The sequence below is a fragment of the Natrix helvetica genome (assembly GCF_964273705.1).
Source record: "Natrix helvetica genome assembly, chromosome: 9".
In the NCBI taxonomy this organism is placed as follows: Eukaryota; Metazoa; Chordata; class Lepidosauria; order Squamata; family Natricidae; genus Natrix; species Natrix helvetica.
In genome coordinates this window covers 376,905-392,580 of record NC_138560.1, presented here as the reverse complement: position 1 = coordinate 392,580, position 15,676 = coordinate 376,905, and the positions used below count along the sequence as shown (strand labels likewise).

General features: G+C 55.5%; 2 protein-coding genes across 4 annotated transcripts in view; one reads left to right on the top strand and one right to left on the bottom strand.

The window, feature by feature from the left end:
• Positions 1–5,574, top strand: part of LOC309396483 (uncharacterized protein) — a 32,630-nt gene extending 27,056 nt beyond the window's left edge. The window contains exons 16-23 of the mRNA XM_081961643.1: positions 599–761; positions 1,142–1,291; positions 1,998–2,158; positions 3,351–3,527; positions 3,811–3,952; positions 4,163–4,350; positions 4,595–4,736; positions 5,066–5,574. Of these exons, the coding sequence (XP_081817769.1) occupies positions 599–761; positions 1,142–1,291; positions 1,998–2,158; positions 3,351–3,527; positions 3,811–3,952; positions 4,163–4,350; positions 4,595–4,736; positions 5,066–5,247 (1,305 nt within the window). The 3' untranslated portion in view covers positions 5,248–5,574. The remainder of the gene's footprint in view (positions 1–598; positions 762–1,141; positions 1,292–1,997; positions 2,159–3,350; positions 3,528–3,810; positions 3,953–4,162; positions 4,351–4,594; positions 4,737–5,065) is intronic.
• A 145-nt stretch (positions 5,575–5,719) lies between these two features.
• On the bottom strand, positions 5,720–13,695 carry LOC309397025 (cytochrome P450 2F1-like). 3 transcript variants are annotated; one of them, XM_081962696.1, is made up of 9 exons: positions 13,353–13,694; positions 12,989–13,151; positions 12,475–12,624; positions 10,570–10,727; positions 9,586–9,762; positions 8,888–9,029; positions 8,435–8,622; positions 7,079–7,220; positions 5,720–6,890 (listed from the first exon to the last, which is right to left on the bottom strand). In XM_081962696.1, exons 1-9 carry the CDS (start codon positions 13,530–13,532, stop codon positions 6,709–6,711), a joined length of 1,482 nt encoding a protein of 493 aa, XP_081818822.1. In that variant the 5' UTR covers positions 13,533–13,694; the 3' UTR covers positions 5,720–6,708. The 3 variants fall into 3 exon arrangements, with proteins under 3 accessions (XP_081818822.1, XP_081818821.1, XP_081818823.1); XM_081962695.1 differs by having other exon boundaries at positions 6,697–7,220; positions 13,353–13,695; XM_081962697.1 differs by lacking the exon at positions 12,475–12,624 and having other exon boundaries at positions 6,697–7,220; positions 13,353–13,695.
• Positions 13,696–15,676: the final 1,981 nt, after the last annotated feature.

Below are 15,676 nucleotides of genomic sequence, written 5' to 3'. Positions count from 1 at the left end.
TGCCCCATTCTAGGCTTGGCCTCTTTTCCCCCCCAGCCTTCATTCCAGACAATGGCTTTTTAACTCTAGATCAAAGGAAGACACGGCTCCCCCCAGGAAAGTGGGTTTGTGGGCACATATTGAATCAGAGGAGATTAAAGCGGAGCTCTAAATGAGGGGCCCTTCCTGTTGGGAAAGTAGCAGCCAGGCGAGGAGGGACCAAGCGGGGAGGGAGCCTTGAGACTGAGGGTCTCCCCCCCCCAAACTCATCCGTTTGTTCCTGGGAGACGCTGGGAAGCCTGTGTGACTCTGGCATTACAGGCAGAAGGCAAGAAAGGGGAAGGTGGCTTCCATCCTTCCTCCTTTGTGGGTCTGGTTGCTTTGTCTGATCCTTGTGGATCCATCAACGTCCCTGCACAATAAACTGCCACAACTGTATGATGAAGCACCCCTAGCTGCCCTGCTCTGCTTGGTAACCCCTCCCCCATTCAACAGAGGGAAGGAGGCGTTGGAAGCCCAAATCCCTACTGAGTTGGTGGTTCTTGTTCCCTGCTAAGGGAGGCCCCCACTCAGCCCCCAAGAAGGAGCCCTGCCTTGACCAGTCCCCCTCTTCTCCCAGCTCAGCAAGACCTACGGGCCCATGTACACTTTCCATCTGGGATCTCGGCCCTGCGTGGTCCTTTCGGGCTACCAGGTGCTGAAGGAGGCTCTGATCGACAGAGCTGAGGAGTTCAGTGGCCGGGGGGACTTTCCTGCTGTCCAGATGTGGAGCAAAGGAAACGGTGAGATGCTGGAAAGAGAGGAGGAGGAGGAGGAAGAAGCTGCTGCTGCTGAGGTCACTCTTCAACCCTGGATTTTGGAATGACTCGGAGAGCAACGCGATGACTCCACGTTCAATTCAATATATTTTTCAGGGCTTCCAGGGCTGAGTTTCGGCTTTTAGAAGAGCCAGTGAGGGGCGAGGGGTGGGGCAGTGAATCATAGCCCAAAAGAAGCCCAAGGTGGTCTCAAAATAAAGGAGATTTGTCTCTCTGATTCTCCTGGTCTGCCGAGCTCTGGGCTGGGAAGAGCTTTTGGGGGGGGGAGCTGGTGGACTTTGGGCGGGCCAGGCTGGACCTGGTCTCAGGTATGTTGCTGCCTCTCTCCCCCTATTCACCCCCAGGCATCGTGTACGGGACAGGGGAGCGCTGGAGGCAGCTGCGCAGGTTTGCCATCGGGACCCTGAAGAATTTCGGGATGGGGAAGCAGTCCATGGAGCAGCGGATCAAGGAGGAGGCCGAGTTCCTGGTGTCCGAGTTCCGCAAAACGCAAGGTGGCTGGAGGGCCCTGGCCCCTCCCTTTCCTCCCCTTGCTTGTAAGGCGGGACAGACTGCCTCGGGGGGGGGGCAGCCCCCTGCAGTTGGTTCCCAGATGTTTTATAGCAGCAGCCAAACGCGACACATTCATTCAGGGGGCAAAGGGGTCTTGCCTTCCTCGGGGGGGGGGAGAAATCCCACCTGCTGGATCCCGACTTTAAAAGAGGCTGAGAACGTCTCTGGCTGAAAATGTGCTGAGCTTGTTCAGGATTCTTCAATTAGAGCAGGTGGGTCCCTTCCAGGTCCCCCCCCCCTTTCTGGAAGGTCTCCAGGCCTTTTCTGAATATAAAGTGCCTCATTTTCCAAGAGTTCCCTCTGCTGAAGAGGCCAGGGGAAGGGGGGGGCTTGGCAACGGAGGTGAAGCCACATTCTCAGGCTGTGCTCCTCCAGGTGTGCCGGGCCCTTCCTTCACCTGACACCCTCTGGGAATTCTGGAGGCCTCAGGCACCACATCTGGCACGGAGCAGGTTGGAAAAGCTGCTAGGCAGAGATTTCAGTTATGCCAAGTTATTTCGCTTAATTATTCAATTGCCATATTTAAGTCAACTTTTCTGAATTGTGCCAAAGAAAGGCTAGGCGGCATGAAGCAATCCCCGGGCGGGTGGGTGGGGGAGTAGAGGAATGTTATAAAACAGGCTCACCGCTGCCCCCCTTTGCTCGCAGGCCGGCCCTTTGACCCTACCTTCTTCCTAAGCTGCGCCGGCTCCAACATCATCTGCTCCCTTGTCTTTGGAGAACGGTTCGAATACACCGATCAGGCCTTCCTCACCTTGCTTGACTTGATCAACAGCAACTGGAAGCTCATGAGCTCCACCTGGGGACAGGTGAGGCTGACCTGGAGGAAGGGGCTGGCTTGCCCAGGCGCCCCAGGAGGAAGGCCCAGTGTGCAGCTGGTCCTAAGACTTGGCAACTGGGTGCAACCTAGTCCAAGTAGGCCTCCTCACGGGGCCCGAACATCAGGTTCCACGAAGTACCTAAAGTCTGCATTTATTATGCCTCCGGCTGTGCTCTTTTTTGCCCTGATTTATGTCTTGTGAACGCAGGTCCTTCAGACCTGCTTAGAGTTGGCTGCCATGATGTGGGGTGGGCTGGTTCTCACCTGCAGCTGCCGTGGGGCCAAGGGTAAAGGGTAGAGGCCAGTTGGCCAGACCCGTATTGGGAAGGAAAGCAGATTTCCTTTTGTACAGACAAGGTAGTGGCTAATAATTTAACCACTCTGTGCCAGTCCAGTGGAAGTTTCCAGACCGTCCTCCCATCAATGTCCTCCCACATGTGCCAGCAATGGAGTGCCAGGGGTTGCCAAGTATAGCTGGGCCAATCCAAGGAGGGCAAAGAACAAGAACAAGTCCAGATCTACGTACATGAGTGGCCTCTGCAGGAAGCCCTCCCCAGCTGGAAATCCTTCATGGAGGAAGGGAGAACGGAGGAAGTTGTGGGAGGGGTCACCCAATCTGCAATATTGAAGTTGCCACCTGAGCTGTGCCTTGCCTGGTGCCAGGGAGCAGCCTAGGCAGGGCAAAGGGGCAGAGTGGCGCTGAAGGCCAATGAGAGAATGAGAGAGAGATGGAGGGAGGGGGGAGAGAGAGAAGACAATGAGGCGGAGTCCATTGGGGAAAGTCCAAAGGAGGCCAAGTGCCAAAAAGGGCCAGGCTGAAGCCTTAGCACAGGCTCTTCAGCTGACCACTCGCTGCCACCCCCAGAGCAGCTGCCCTGTGAGAGGGTCTGGCTCTGGGGGACCCCCACCCCCAACAACTCCCCTGTCAAATGAGAAGGTGGATTCCTGAAGTGCCTCATTGCAGTGGATGGTTGATGGCCCATCCCAGAATTGGAGGGGGCCAGGGAGGATCTGCCCGCGTCATTCTCTCCATCTCATAACTCAGGGGGGGGGGAGCCGAGGTTGTGGCCCCACGGTGAGTCCCTGAGGGCTTCACCCATGGCTCGGGGGCACCTGGATGGATGGGCCGGCTGGCAGCAGCTGAGGCCCCCTCAGAGCAGAGCCTCGCCCTTCTCCTTCAGCTGCTCTTCGTCTTCCCAAACGTCATGCGGTGCATCCCAGGGCCCCACCAGAGAATCTATGCCAACTACCTGAAGCTGGCAGAGTTTGTGGGCAAGCGGCTGGAGATGAACAGGCAGACCCTGGACCCCAACTGCCCGAGGGATTTCATCGACTGCTTCCTCATCAAAATCCAGCAGGTATCACCGTGGCCCCTGCCCGGCTCGGCCAAGAGGGCAAGGGGCTTTCTCCCGGACCCCCAAGGCCAGCCGCATTGGCTCTGCTCGGACCTCGGGGGGAGGGGCAGCTCTGTTGGGGCTGAGCCTCGGCTTCCCGGGCCCTGCTAGAAAAGCCCCTCGTTGTGGGCAAATGGGGTGATTTCCAAACCCTCGAAGCAAGATCCCTCAGCCTCCGTTTCTCAACTGGCATCTGTTGCGGCCCTGTTAGAAGAAGCTACCAGGGCTGGTTTCTGCCACCTTGTAGGAAAAGGGCAATGCCAGTTCTCACTTCAATGAGGAGACAATGTCCAAGACCACCGTCAACCTCTTCTTCGCCGGCACCGAGACGGTCAGCTCCACCCTGCGCTATGGGCTGCGCATCCTCCTGAGGCACCCTGAGGTGGAAGGTAAACCGGGGGCGGGGGCGGAGGAAGGGGGGCTTGCAGCATCCGAGCGCATGATCCGAGTCTCGGAGGGGCAGGACAGAGCGCACCGTCTAAAGCAGAAGGACAGGCAGCCCCCTTGGAATTCTCCCCCACCCGCCCTCTCCCAGTGGGGACCTCAGGTGGCCCCCTCCCCTTGCCATGGCTTCTGGGTGACTGAAGTTCTTCTGGCAGAGAAGCTGCATGAAGAGATCGACCAAGTCATTGGGGGCAACCGTGCCCCCTGCATGGACGACCGGAGTCAGATGCCCTACATGGACGCGGTCATCCACGAGATCCAGCGCTACGCCGACATCGTCCCTATGGGGGTGCCCCACACAGTCACAAGGGACATTGAATTCCGGGGATACAGTCTCCCCAAGGTTCGGCCAAGTAGAGGACACGGGGCGGGGGAAGGGGTGGGACAGGGGTGAGCAGCAGCCTCTGGCGTGATCTGCTTGGGCTAGTTCCCAAAATGAGAAGCACAGCTGCCTTGTCTCCAAGTCCAAAGGGAAAGGAGGATGCCTTGAGCAGAAAGCACTCTGCACATGCCTACGATGACGGTCTTCTCCACTCATTGGGGGAGAGCTGCCCTCTGAGCACCCTCCCTTCCTCCCTCAATCCCAGGACCTCAACATCATCCCCTTGCTCTGCACCTCCCAGTTTGACCCCACGCAGTTCAAGAACCCCCAAGCCTTCGACCCGACCCACTTCCTGGACGAGAGCGGGGGGTTCAGGAAGAGGGAGGCCTTCATGGCTTTCTCAGCAGGTAAGAGACCCCCTCGCATCCCCTGGGGGGAAGAGGCCTCACCCAGTGTGGGGCAGGAAAGGCTACGAGGCTCATCGGTTCCTCTGGCACTAAAGGGAAGCAGGGGTGGGGGGCAGGCTGGCCAGGGCCTTGGGGGTCACTCGCCTCCTGGCATCTTCCCAGAGGGAAGGACTGCAAAGCTTATCATCATGCTCAAGCCAGCAGGGCAGGGTGGGCAGAGAGGGTGGGTAACTGTCCAGGGGCTTTGGGAAGAGCAAGAGCTTTTGGGGGGCAGGTGTCAGGCTGGGCCTCGCTGGCAGAGGTGCCAAGGAAGCCTTCTCTCCCCACAGGCAAGCGGGTATGCCTGGGCGAAGGCCTGGCCAACATGGAGCTCTTCCTCTTCCTCACCACAATCTTGCAGAACTTCCGGCTGAAAGCTCTGACGGACCCCGCAGCCATCGACATCACCCCTGAGTCCACCGGCCTGGGCAGCATCCCCCGGCCCTACCAGCTCTGCCTTCTCCCCCAATAAAGGGCTGGCTCCCCTGGGGGGCCCAGCTGTTGTGGGCTGCTCACCTCCTGGATGCCCCAGTTGCCCAACTGGCAGAGGGAGAAGCCGCTTTCAGGGAATGGGGGGGGGGCTTTTAGAGAGGGGGCTGGAGAGGTGGAGAAGCACACCCAGGTGCCACACAGGAAGACAGGTCGATCTGCCCAGTGTCTGTGCCAGCCAGCCGGGGGTGTGTGTGTCCCTGCTTCTCACAGCCCCCGAAGCACAGCTGGTGGCTTTGAAAGGGACCCCCTCAGCCCCCGCCCCACCAGATGGAGAGTTATTAGCCTGCTACTCCAGGGTGTGCCGGCTTCCCTAGCCCCAACTCTTGCTGGCTGGAAGTCAGGAGAGTTTGGAGAAAGGGAAGTTTTGGTCACGCCAAGGGTGATTTGGGCAGCCCGAGTGCGAATCCCACCCAGATTCCCAGCTCTGATCCCGAATGCAGAAGGGGAGCCTCTTGTGCGTGCTTGCTCAGCCTTTTATTCAGAATGCTTGTATCCCACTTCCCAATCCCCCAAGACCCTCAAAACAGTTCACAAACCATTCTGAAGGAGAAAAGCTGGCTGAAATTGATTAACAGAGCAGAAGAATCTCTTTTAAAAAGCAAGATTATTCCAGGGCCCTTGACTGCCCTCAGCCCATTTCTCCAAGGGAAGCCTCTCCCCCCAAATCAGGTCAAGGACACAAGCCGAGGGGGGTGGGGGCGTCCCCCTTTCTCTCCAAGGTACTGAAAACGGCCATGTTTTAAGCTAAAAACCTGCCAGTTTCACTGACTTGGAACTTCACTGACTTGGAAGTCCCCTTGGATAACATTTGGCAATGTGCAATTCAAATTTTGCATCATAATGTTACTTATTTCTGGTTGTCCCTTTGGGCCTCCCCCGCGGGGCCTGAGAAACGCCCCCTCCGAAGAGCCCCCGAGGGCTCCCAAGGGCCGCCTGAGGGAGGGAGGGGGGGCGGATTAACACACCGGCAAAGGCGTCCCGGCCTTGGGTTACGGGACTCAGGGGAGGCGTTTACTCGGGCGGTTCTCTTCTTCCTCTTTGCCGTCGGGGCCTCTTGGAAGCGTCTCAGGTGCAAAAGGAGCCCCGGTCGAAGCTTCCGCGGGGAAAAGGTCAAGACGCCAAACGGGGCTGGCAGCTCCCCGATTCCGCAGTCCTGCAAGCCAATGCCTGGGATCCGAGTCAGGGCCGGAGAACCGGTACTTTCGCTCCGCCGGCGGCAGCGGCGGGCGGGCGGCAGGAAGTCCGGGGCTGCCCAGAGAAGAGGAGGCGGCCCTGGCGAAGGGAAGGGGCCGGGGGCGCTTGGGGGCTCCGCGCCTGGCGGGTCGGAGTCAGAAGCTGAAGCGGAAGCCCCGTCCCCACCGAAGGACAGAGGAGCCGGCGAGCGGAGCGGGCCCCCTGCAGCCTCCGAAGGGCAGGCTGGACCCTGAGCCCCTCCTGCCCATCAGCGGGCGATCGGGCGGCAGGTGTAGGGCCGAGGCACGTTCCCGATGCCGCTCATCATGGGCGAGAGGTCGAGCTGGTCGCGGGGGCAGCTGGGCTGGAAGGAGAAACGCTGCAGGAGGGTGGTCAGGTAGAGGAAGAGCTCCATGCGCGCCAAGGCCTCGCCCAGGCACAGCCGCTTCCCTGCGGGGCGAAGGGGGCAGTGAGGGGGCGCTGCTGAGCTCCCTCGAGGGTGCCCGGGGCCCAACCACCCTGCCCCACACGCCCCCCGCCCCGGGAGAGCCCGCCTGCCCTGCCCCCGTGCCCGGCAGGAGTCGAGGGGGCCTCCTCACTGGGCTCTGGCAGCCCCCCACTCCACCACCACCCCTCACCAGCAGAGAAGGGCATGAAGGCGCTGGAGCGTCGGAAAGCGCCCTCCTCGTCCAGGAAGTGTCCCGGGTCAAAGCTCTCTGGGTTCTTGAACTGGCTGCGGTCTTGGTGCACGGAGTGGAAGAAAGGCAGGACGTTGGTGCCCTGGTGGGAAGGGAGGAAGGGAAGCCGATGAGCGGAGCTGGGAACGTCCCAGCTGAAGGTTGCTCTGCTTTTAGGTGGGCTTCCGACACGGCATCTTTCTGTTTATCCGCCCCTCGGAATGAAAGTCCTCCCTGCCCTCCCTTGATTCCTCCTCTGCAGCCCAGAGAGAGAGCGAAGCTGCCCACTTGGCTTGGGGCTTCCTGTTTCCGCAGTCGGGCTTGGCAGCAGGTTGCAGAAGAAAAGGAGCCGTTGAAAGGGCAGCGGATGTTACCGCAAAGTTTGCAGCTGCCTCCGGAATGCACATCCTCCAAAACGCACAGTCAGTCAGGCCAAGGCTGCCCAAAATGTATTAGGCGGGGGGGGGGGGGGAATCACTAAAATGTGTAAATGGGAACATTAACTTAGGGGAAATATGTCTGAAAATGAATACTAAATTGTGTACACCTGTTTTGAAAATGTTTAAACTGAGAAACTGCACTGGAGATCTTTGCCTCTTTCTATCCTGAGACACAACTGGGGCGATGGGCAGAAATGGAGGACTTACAACCAAAGCTACAGATATTTCTTTAAATGAGGATTAAACAAAAATTAACCAAATATTATTTGTCCTTCATTTGGTCACGTCTGATTCTCAGAGACTGCTTATCCAAGTCCCTTCAATTTTCTTGGCAAGGTTTTCACAAGTGGTTTGCCACTGACTCCTTCTTAGGGCCGGGAGAAAGTAGCTGAAGATCACCCAAATGGCTTCATGCCCAGGGCAGGATCAGAACTCTGTTCTCCCAGTTTCAAGCCACTGCCTTAACCGCTATACCATCTAGCTCTGCAATATTTTTTGTTGACTTAACAAATTAATATGGCCACCCATTTACCAAAAGGAGCTCTGGGGGATGAACTTTAAAAAAAAACACACAAGAGAATTAGCAAATAAAAACCATTTAAAACAATCCTAGAAAGAAGCCCAATGACAGCATGAAGGCATCCATCAAACAACCACCTTCGTGGGCACCCTCGGTGTAACAGAGAAAAGCAGAAGGTTGCGCTGATGCCACCCAGCTCACTGCCCTCCTGGGCCCCACTCACTCAGGCCCACCTCTAAGAGAAAGCAGCTGCCATGCCTGCCAAGGGGGAGCAGGAGCTTTCAAGAGTGGACCAGCTCCAGATAAGGCCCCCTCCAGCCCAGGTCCCACGGCACCCTCTCCATTGCCCTCAAGTACCTCGGGAAAGAAGAAGCCCCGGAAATGGGTGTCCTTGGTCAGGGCGTGGGGGATGCCCATGGGGATGATGTCGGCAAACCTCTGGACCTCGTGGATCACGGCATCCGTGTAGGGCATCCTTGCCCGGTCAGCCACGGAAGGGAGGCGCTCGGAGCCAATGACCTTTGCGATCTCCTCCTGCACCTTGGCTGGAGACAGAGGGGTGGGGAGGGGCTTGAGACCCCCACCTGGCTGTTTGGAGGTCGAAGGGGCCCTGATCCCTCCCTCCAGTTCCACCGTACCCAGGGAGGAGCTCTGTCTAGCGGGGTTCCCAGCAGCCTCCCTCTGCCCCTCAGAGTGCCTGCTGGGCAGAGCTGCAGAGGGGCCCCCTTTGCCAGCCTCGGGCACTCAGAGACCACGAACGGTGATCGCCTCTCTGGCCGCCAGGGGTGGAGGGGTTCCTCTCAGCCTCACCAGCAACTTCGGGGAGCTTCATGAGGATGAGGATGGCGTAGCGAAGGGTGGTGCTGATGGTCTCAGTGCCCGCGAAGAAGAGGTTATGGGTGGTCATGATCAAAGTGTCGGTGTGGAAGAAGCTGTGGGGGTCTCCCTTCTCCTGCAGGCACAAGGATGCCCAGGGGTGAGCCTGTTTGCCGCCTCCCCTTGCCGGGCCAGGCAATCCTCCTGCAGGGAGGAGCTTCATGCAGAAGGTGCAACCACGGGATTACCTTGCCGGAAGGCAGGGAGATTTTTCCTGCACAATCCAAATTTTCAGATCCTGCGGCTCTAAGAGCCGATCCCCTGGGTGGGAGGCTTCCATCTGGGCTGCCCAGGAGCGGCAACTGGCCGCTAAGTTCTACTCAGCCATTGCTCTTCCCTGCCCTGCTGGTAGGGGGAGGGCAGGGCAGGGGAGGCTCAGGAAGCCCAGGTGAAAGAAAGGAGGGGCTGCTCTTCCCCCCTCCCCTCCAGAGGCAGCCCAGGGTCTCCCCTGCCAGCAGGAGGTTCAGCCGGGGAGATTTTGCAGAGAAGGGCCTGGCGCTGTCTCCCCCTTCCTCAAATTACACTGTGACAGGGACCACCACTCTGCGTTTGACAGGCGGTGGCAACCTTGCCCCTCCTCTGCCATGGAAGCCCCCACGGCCCCCAGAGGGGACTACAAAGCCCATTCTCACCTGCTGCATCTTCAGGAGGAAGCAGTCTATAAAATCGCGTGGGCAGCTGGGGTTCAGGCTGGCCTGGTGGACCTCGGCCATCTCCTTCACCAAGGCCCGCAGCTTCTCAAAGTTGGCAAATATCTGGTTGTGTGGCCCAGGCAGGTAATACATAATGTGGGGGAAAATGTTGTACATCTAGAAGGAAGGAGCAGGGATGGGATGTGGAGGCAGTCAAAGAAGTGAGGGTGGTGGTGGTGGAAGGCAATCAGACCAACCCCTATTGGGAAGCAAAGGATAAGAAGACCCCCGCCCAGCCACACAATCCCACCCTTCTCTGGGAGCTTCCAGGCTTTTGTGGCAGCTGCTTCAGGGGGGCCTCTTCTGCCTTCAGCCCTTGACCTCGGAGAGGAGAAAGCGAGGGGGCGCAGGGGTCTCCCTTCCTCTGGAAGGTGAAGGTTTGAGATGGGCCAGCAAGGATCTGAGCCAAAGGTTGCCTTTGCATCACTTTCATGACATCATCGCAAAGGTGCTTTTTCAAAAGGCAACTGGACTTCTCATCCAAGAAGCTTCTTCAATTCTGTTGAGGCCACTTTGGAGTTCATCTGTGCCCTCGGGGTCCCTGAATCAGAGTGCAAATGGGTGTGGAACCTTCTTGGAACTGCTAAAAAGACTGTGTTGTAAACAGGAGATGGGTGGTGTCGTATCCCTCCCCTTCTGTTGAGGGAGGGCTGCTCAATGTCAATGTGGATGGCCTCTTTGACTCCTCTTCCAAACCAAAGCACCTTTGGGCTGATGCCATGAAAGTGACGCCAGAGGCTGAGAATAAATCTTTGAATGCTTTGAAGATGAAACTTTAAGAGTTTATCAGAAAGAAGGGAGAGGGAGTTGCCATGACCACCAATCCCCCCCCCCCCCAGAAAGAGGGGCAGCGGAAGGGCTGCCTCTTCCTGCAAGGCCTGTCTGCCTCCTCTGCCTGCCCCCCCCCCCCGAGCAGGTGCTCACCTGGGCACAAGGAGAGCTGAAGAGGCGGAAGTTGTCGTTGATCAGCCCTATGAAGGTCAGGAAATGCTGGTCCTCGTAGTCAAACCGATCTCCGAAGACTATGGAGCAGATGACGTTGGAGACCGAGCAGCCAAGCAAGAACATGGGGTCAAAGGGCTCTGCAGCAGCCAAAGAGAAAGGCCCAAGAGGCTGAGAGGGGACTGGCCAGCCAGACACCCCCCCTCCCCCAATGCTGGTACTCTTCAGAAAAGTGAGATAGTGAAAATTGCCCAAAGTGGCAGCCTGAATCTCCGAGAGCAGAACCCTCCGTGAAGACAGAAAAATGCAGGTCAGGCAGCCTCACCACCAGATGGGAGCCATCACTGGCTGACCAAGCACCCTCGGCTTAATGGAACTGCATCTCCTTGGGGGGGGGAGTAAGCAGTGGGGTGCCCCAAGGCTCTTTCTTAGGCCCAGGACTCTTCAACACCTTCATCAATGATCTAGACAAGGGGGTGGAAGGGGGGACATCAAATTTGTTGATGAGCCTAAACTGGCAGGAGCAGTCAACACCTCAGAAGACAGACAGGCTCACGATGAGATACAGGAGGCTCTTGACAGACTCGAACAATGAAATTTAGTGTGGAAAAAAGGTAGGTTTTACACCCAGGGAGGAAAAACCAAAGGGACAAGTGCAGATTAGGTGGAACCTGGCTGGACAGCTGCAATTGCCAGAGGGGACCTTGGAGTCCTAGTGGGCGATCAATGAAACCTGAGCCAGCAGTGGGCAGCAGCTGCAGAGGAACAGAACTGCGATCACGTGAAGGGTTAATGCCGCTCTGTAATGCCTTGGTGAGAGCACACTCTGAATTTTGCATGCAGGTTGTCACGATACAAAAAAGATGTTGAGACTGTGGAAAGAATGCAGAAAAGAGCAACCAAGAGGACTAGGGGACTGGAGGTTAAAACATAGGGAGAACAGTTGCAGGAATTGGGTAGTCTAGAAAAAAGAAGGACCAGGGGTGACATGATAGCAGTCTTCCAATATCTGAGGGGCTGCCACAAAGAGGAGGGAGTCAATTTATTCTTCAGAAGGCAAGAAAAAGAAGCAACGGGTGGAAACTAATCCAGGAGAGAAGCAACCTGGAACTGAGGAGAAACTTCCTAACAATGAGAACAATTAACCAGTGGAACAGCTTCCCTCCAGAAGTTGCAGGTGCTCCACCACTGGGAGGTTTCAAGAAGAGACTGGACTGCCACTTGTCTGAAATGGTATTGGGTCTCCTGCTTGAGCAGGGGTTGGATTAGAAGACCTCCAAGGCCCCTTCCAACTAAGTTATTCTGTTAGTGAAAAGTCTGTTTCAACTTTGCTACTATTATATACTTTATTCATTAAACACGAAACTCAGTCAAGTGAACATTTAAAGAGGTGTCGCAAATACCATTGACTGTTGCTAATGGTTGATAGGGTTCGCTGCTAGCGTCCTAGGTATCAACCAAATGCCTCCTTAAAATATAAGATGTTCCGAGTAGCACAGTTTTTTGCAGTTCTGCTGTGTTATTGCAGGAAGCTGCAATTTGTTGATGTATCTTATAAAATTCTTGGACATGGTACCAAGTGCTCCGATGAAATGGGTATCACTGTTACATGTTTCCTGTTGTTGTTGTTGTTGTTGTTGTTGTTACTATTATTATTATCCTCATCAGAGCTCATTTAGCCCCATCCTGCTCCACCTTCCTGGGGCCAGGCGGAGCATTCCTGCTCGCTAAATCCCTCCTTGCCTCTCCTCAGCCTTTTTAAAGCCTGCAATTAACTGTTCTAAGGAGTTGCTGGAGCGAAATCCACCTTGGAGGGAGCGAAGACACAGCTCAGCCAGTCCAAGCGGGGGGGGGGCTGTCATCATCCCCCCGGGCAGCCCTGCGCACCTGTCCTCTTGGCCATCTCCTTCACCAGGCACTGGGCTTCCTCCTGGATTCGCTCCTCAATGCTGCGCTTGCCCATCCCGAAGTCCCGCAAGGTCTGAATGGCAAAGCGCCTTAGGATCTTCCACTTCTCCCCGTTGGAGAAGGCGACGCCTGGGGGGGAGGGGGGAAGAGGAGTCAAGTGGGGGAGAAGCCCCAGCAGTGGAAGCCGCTTCTCCTGGACAGCCGGAGGGTCATCAGGTGGGCAACCGAAGAGAAAGGGCAGACTGCCCCTCCCTGGACTGGGATGGAGACACACACACACACACACACACACACACACAGAGTCCTGGAAAAAGGGTTGCTCCCGCAGAAGAGTGTGCCTTGCAATGGTCTGCTTGGAGCCTGACGGCTGCCCTCCTTACCCATCTTGGGGCAGCCAAATTTTAGGGAAGGAGATGGCCCCGCTGGCTCCCCTGCCCACCATTCTCCTGCTGAGGGCAGCCCCAAGGAAGGCTCTGCAGCCAGCCAGACTCACCGTTGCCCTGAGTGAATCGGAACAAGACCGGCATGTCTCCGCGGCCACTGAACTCCTCGCCTCGGTCTACCAGGGCCTCCTTCACTGTCTGGTACCCGCACAGCACCACCACCGGCCGGGACCCCATGTGGATGGTGAAGAGTGAGCCGTACTGCTTGCTGAGCTGGAGACACGCAAGGGGAGGAAGTCTTGGACTGAGCAGTGCCTCCCATGGGATGCCTCTTGCCCAAGAGACGCCTTGGCCCTTGGCCTGCCTTGCTCGACCATTGTTGCCTCCAAGGACCACAGGAGTTATCTACAGAGCATAGCCGCTCTCACTGTTTTTGCCATGCGGGTCTTTGGTTCCGGCAGAGGCTGAGCTTACCTCCAGCAGGGACTTGATCATGTTCTTGGCATCCAGGTGAGGCAGGTTGCCGATGAATGGCAAGGGCCGAGGTCCGGGGGGCAGGCGTGCCTTGGTGCCCCATCGTCCTCCTCGGAGGAGCAGCAGCAGGCAGGAAAGGCAGAGAGCCAGAAGGAGAACTGTGGCTGCGCTGGCTTCCATGGTCAGAATTCTGGTTGGCGTGGCTGGGAGAAGACTTTGACCGAGCCAGTGGGCACAGGTGCCCGCCTCCTGTGCCTGCTTTTATGCCCTGGATACAGGGACCAAGAGGAAGGCGTGTCAATTCCTGGCAGAACCTGATCTCTCAGGGTGGCTCCGAAGGTAGGCTGGGCGTTGGAGCTGAGGTGGCTTTCCGTCCCTGATAGCCGCATTTGCATAACACTTTCTCTGTCAGCCTCTCTTTCGCTATTTGCTTTCGGCTGCCATTGAAACGGGGAGGGGGGGCTGGTATTTAGGGGGGGGGAGTTTAAGTACAGGAGAGATTGTAAAAAGGGAGTTTTGGTCTCACCGTCTACTGCGCATGCTGGAGATTAGCGCTTGGTGTCGGTCAAGGCCAACCGTCCTGCATACCAACCTGTTGATGCTCCTTGAAGATGGAACTCACATGACACCTAAGGGATTTGCAGATTGGACACTGGGATGAGGGTTACCAGGGGGTGGGGGTTTGGTCAAATATTGATATGTATGATTTCACACGCTTTTCCTCAGATCTTGCTTTGCTTAGCTGCTATCTTTTCATAACCAGTAAAAGTACTCTTAATCCTGCAAAGTTTATTTATTTATTTATTTATTTACTGAACGCTTATAGACCGCCCCCTCTCCCGAAAGGGACTCGGGGCGGTGTACAGTCCATATCGGAAATACATCATATAAATAACTATAAAATTAAACAATTAAAATTATTAAATAGATAAATAGATACGAAGGAGGATAAAAAAGGTTTAAAGAACTGTACAGCTGAGTAAATAATTTAAAACCCCAACAAATATCCCATAAAATTAAGTTAAATCAGTGGGAGACGCCAGCCGAGAGCAGAGCCCCCTTGCCCTTCTAGGCTGGGAATGGAGAGCTCTCCCCACATGGTTGCGCCACAGCCCTGTTTTCTAAGGTGGAGAGATTCAGGGCCATTGCCTGCATGTCTGGAATGGGAGAGGCTCTGGTGTCAGGGGATTATCGGGCTGATACAAAAACAGCAGGATAATGTTACAGGATTAGGTTTCCACCAACCTTGGCATCTCTGCCACTGCCGACCCCACCCCTCACCTGACAGCCATTGTGAAAGACTCACACCCTCCTTTAGCCAGCACCAGGGAAGCGAAGGGCCTTTCTCACCCACGAAGAGAGCAGGATGGAGAAATCATGCAAGAGAAGGAAGACCCAGCAGCTGCCCTGGGCCTCACCCACCCCAGGCTGCCCCCCTCCAAGGCTCAGCTCCCATTCCTGGCTCAGTTCCCTGAGTGGCTCCTGCTCCAGGGACCTGGGAGAAGGAAAAGCCATTCCCTCCTTCAGGACTGCGATGGGGGGGGGGGGGGGGGGTGCTGTTCAAAAGCTATTGCAAAATTTGAGAAAAGTCCCCAGCAGCCATTTCAGATTCCTGACATTTAGCATTTTGGGCCCTGTTTCTTGTGGATCTTCTAAGATAAAAACCAGATCATCTGCAAATGCTTGCAATTTATATTCTTCCTTTTTTATTTCCATGCCTCTTATCTCCTTATCCTTTCTAATATCTCTGTTAAATACTTTTAGTTTAACAGGGACAGAGGACATGTCTCCATTTACTATCACTTTAGCAGTTTGTTTACAGTAGATTGCCTTAATCATCTTAATAAATCTCTTCCCAAAACCCATAACTTTTAGTTGCGTCAGCATAAACTGTCAGTTCCGTGCATTGAGGAAGATCAACGCCATTTGCTTCTCTCAATGTGCTTCATAGTATTCCTATGTATTTAGCATTATCCTCATAGTGTCTTTTATTTGTCTCTTTGGTAAGAAGCCATTCTGATCTGTATGTATGAATTGATTCAAGGATCCCTTTAGTCTTTCTGCTTTTATTCCGCATTCAGTAATGATATTGGCCTATAGTTTTTTATGCGCTGCAGGTCTGCATCTTCTTTCGGTATGAGAGTAATGTATACTTCCATTACTTTCAACTTCGACAGTAGTTCATTGAATACTTCCAACATTGAATTACCTATAGTATCTTGTAGTGTTTTGTATATTTCTGCTGGTATTTCACCAGGGTACAAGCCTGGTGCTTTACCATTCTTTTAATCTTCTGTTAATTCCATCTTTGTTATTCTTTTGTC

Excerpts from the sequence above, each read along its gene's own strand:
- LOC309397025 (XM_081962695.1), bottom strand. The coding sequence starts at position 13,532 with ATGGAAGCCAGCGCAGCCACAGTTCTCCTTCTGGCTCTCTGCCTTTCC. Across the intron at positions 13,152-13,352 it reads TGATCAAGTCCCTGCTGGAG|CTCAGCAAGCAGTACGGCTC; the intron begins GTAAGCTCAGCC and ends GCGTGTCTCCAG. Across the intron at positions 10,728-12,474 it reads GGAGATGGCCAAGAGGACAG|AGCCCTTTGACCCCATGTTC; the intron begins GTGCGCAGGGCT and ends TGGCTGCTGCAG.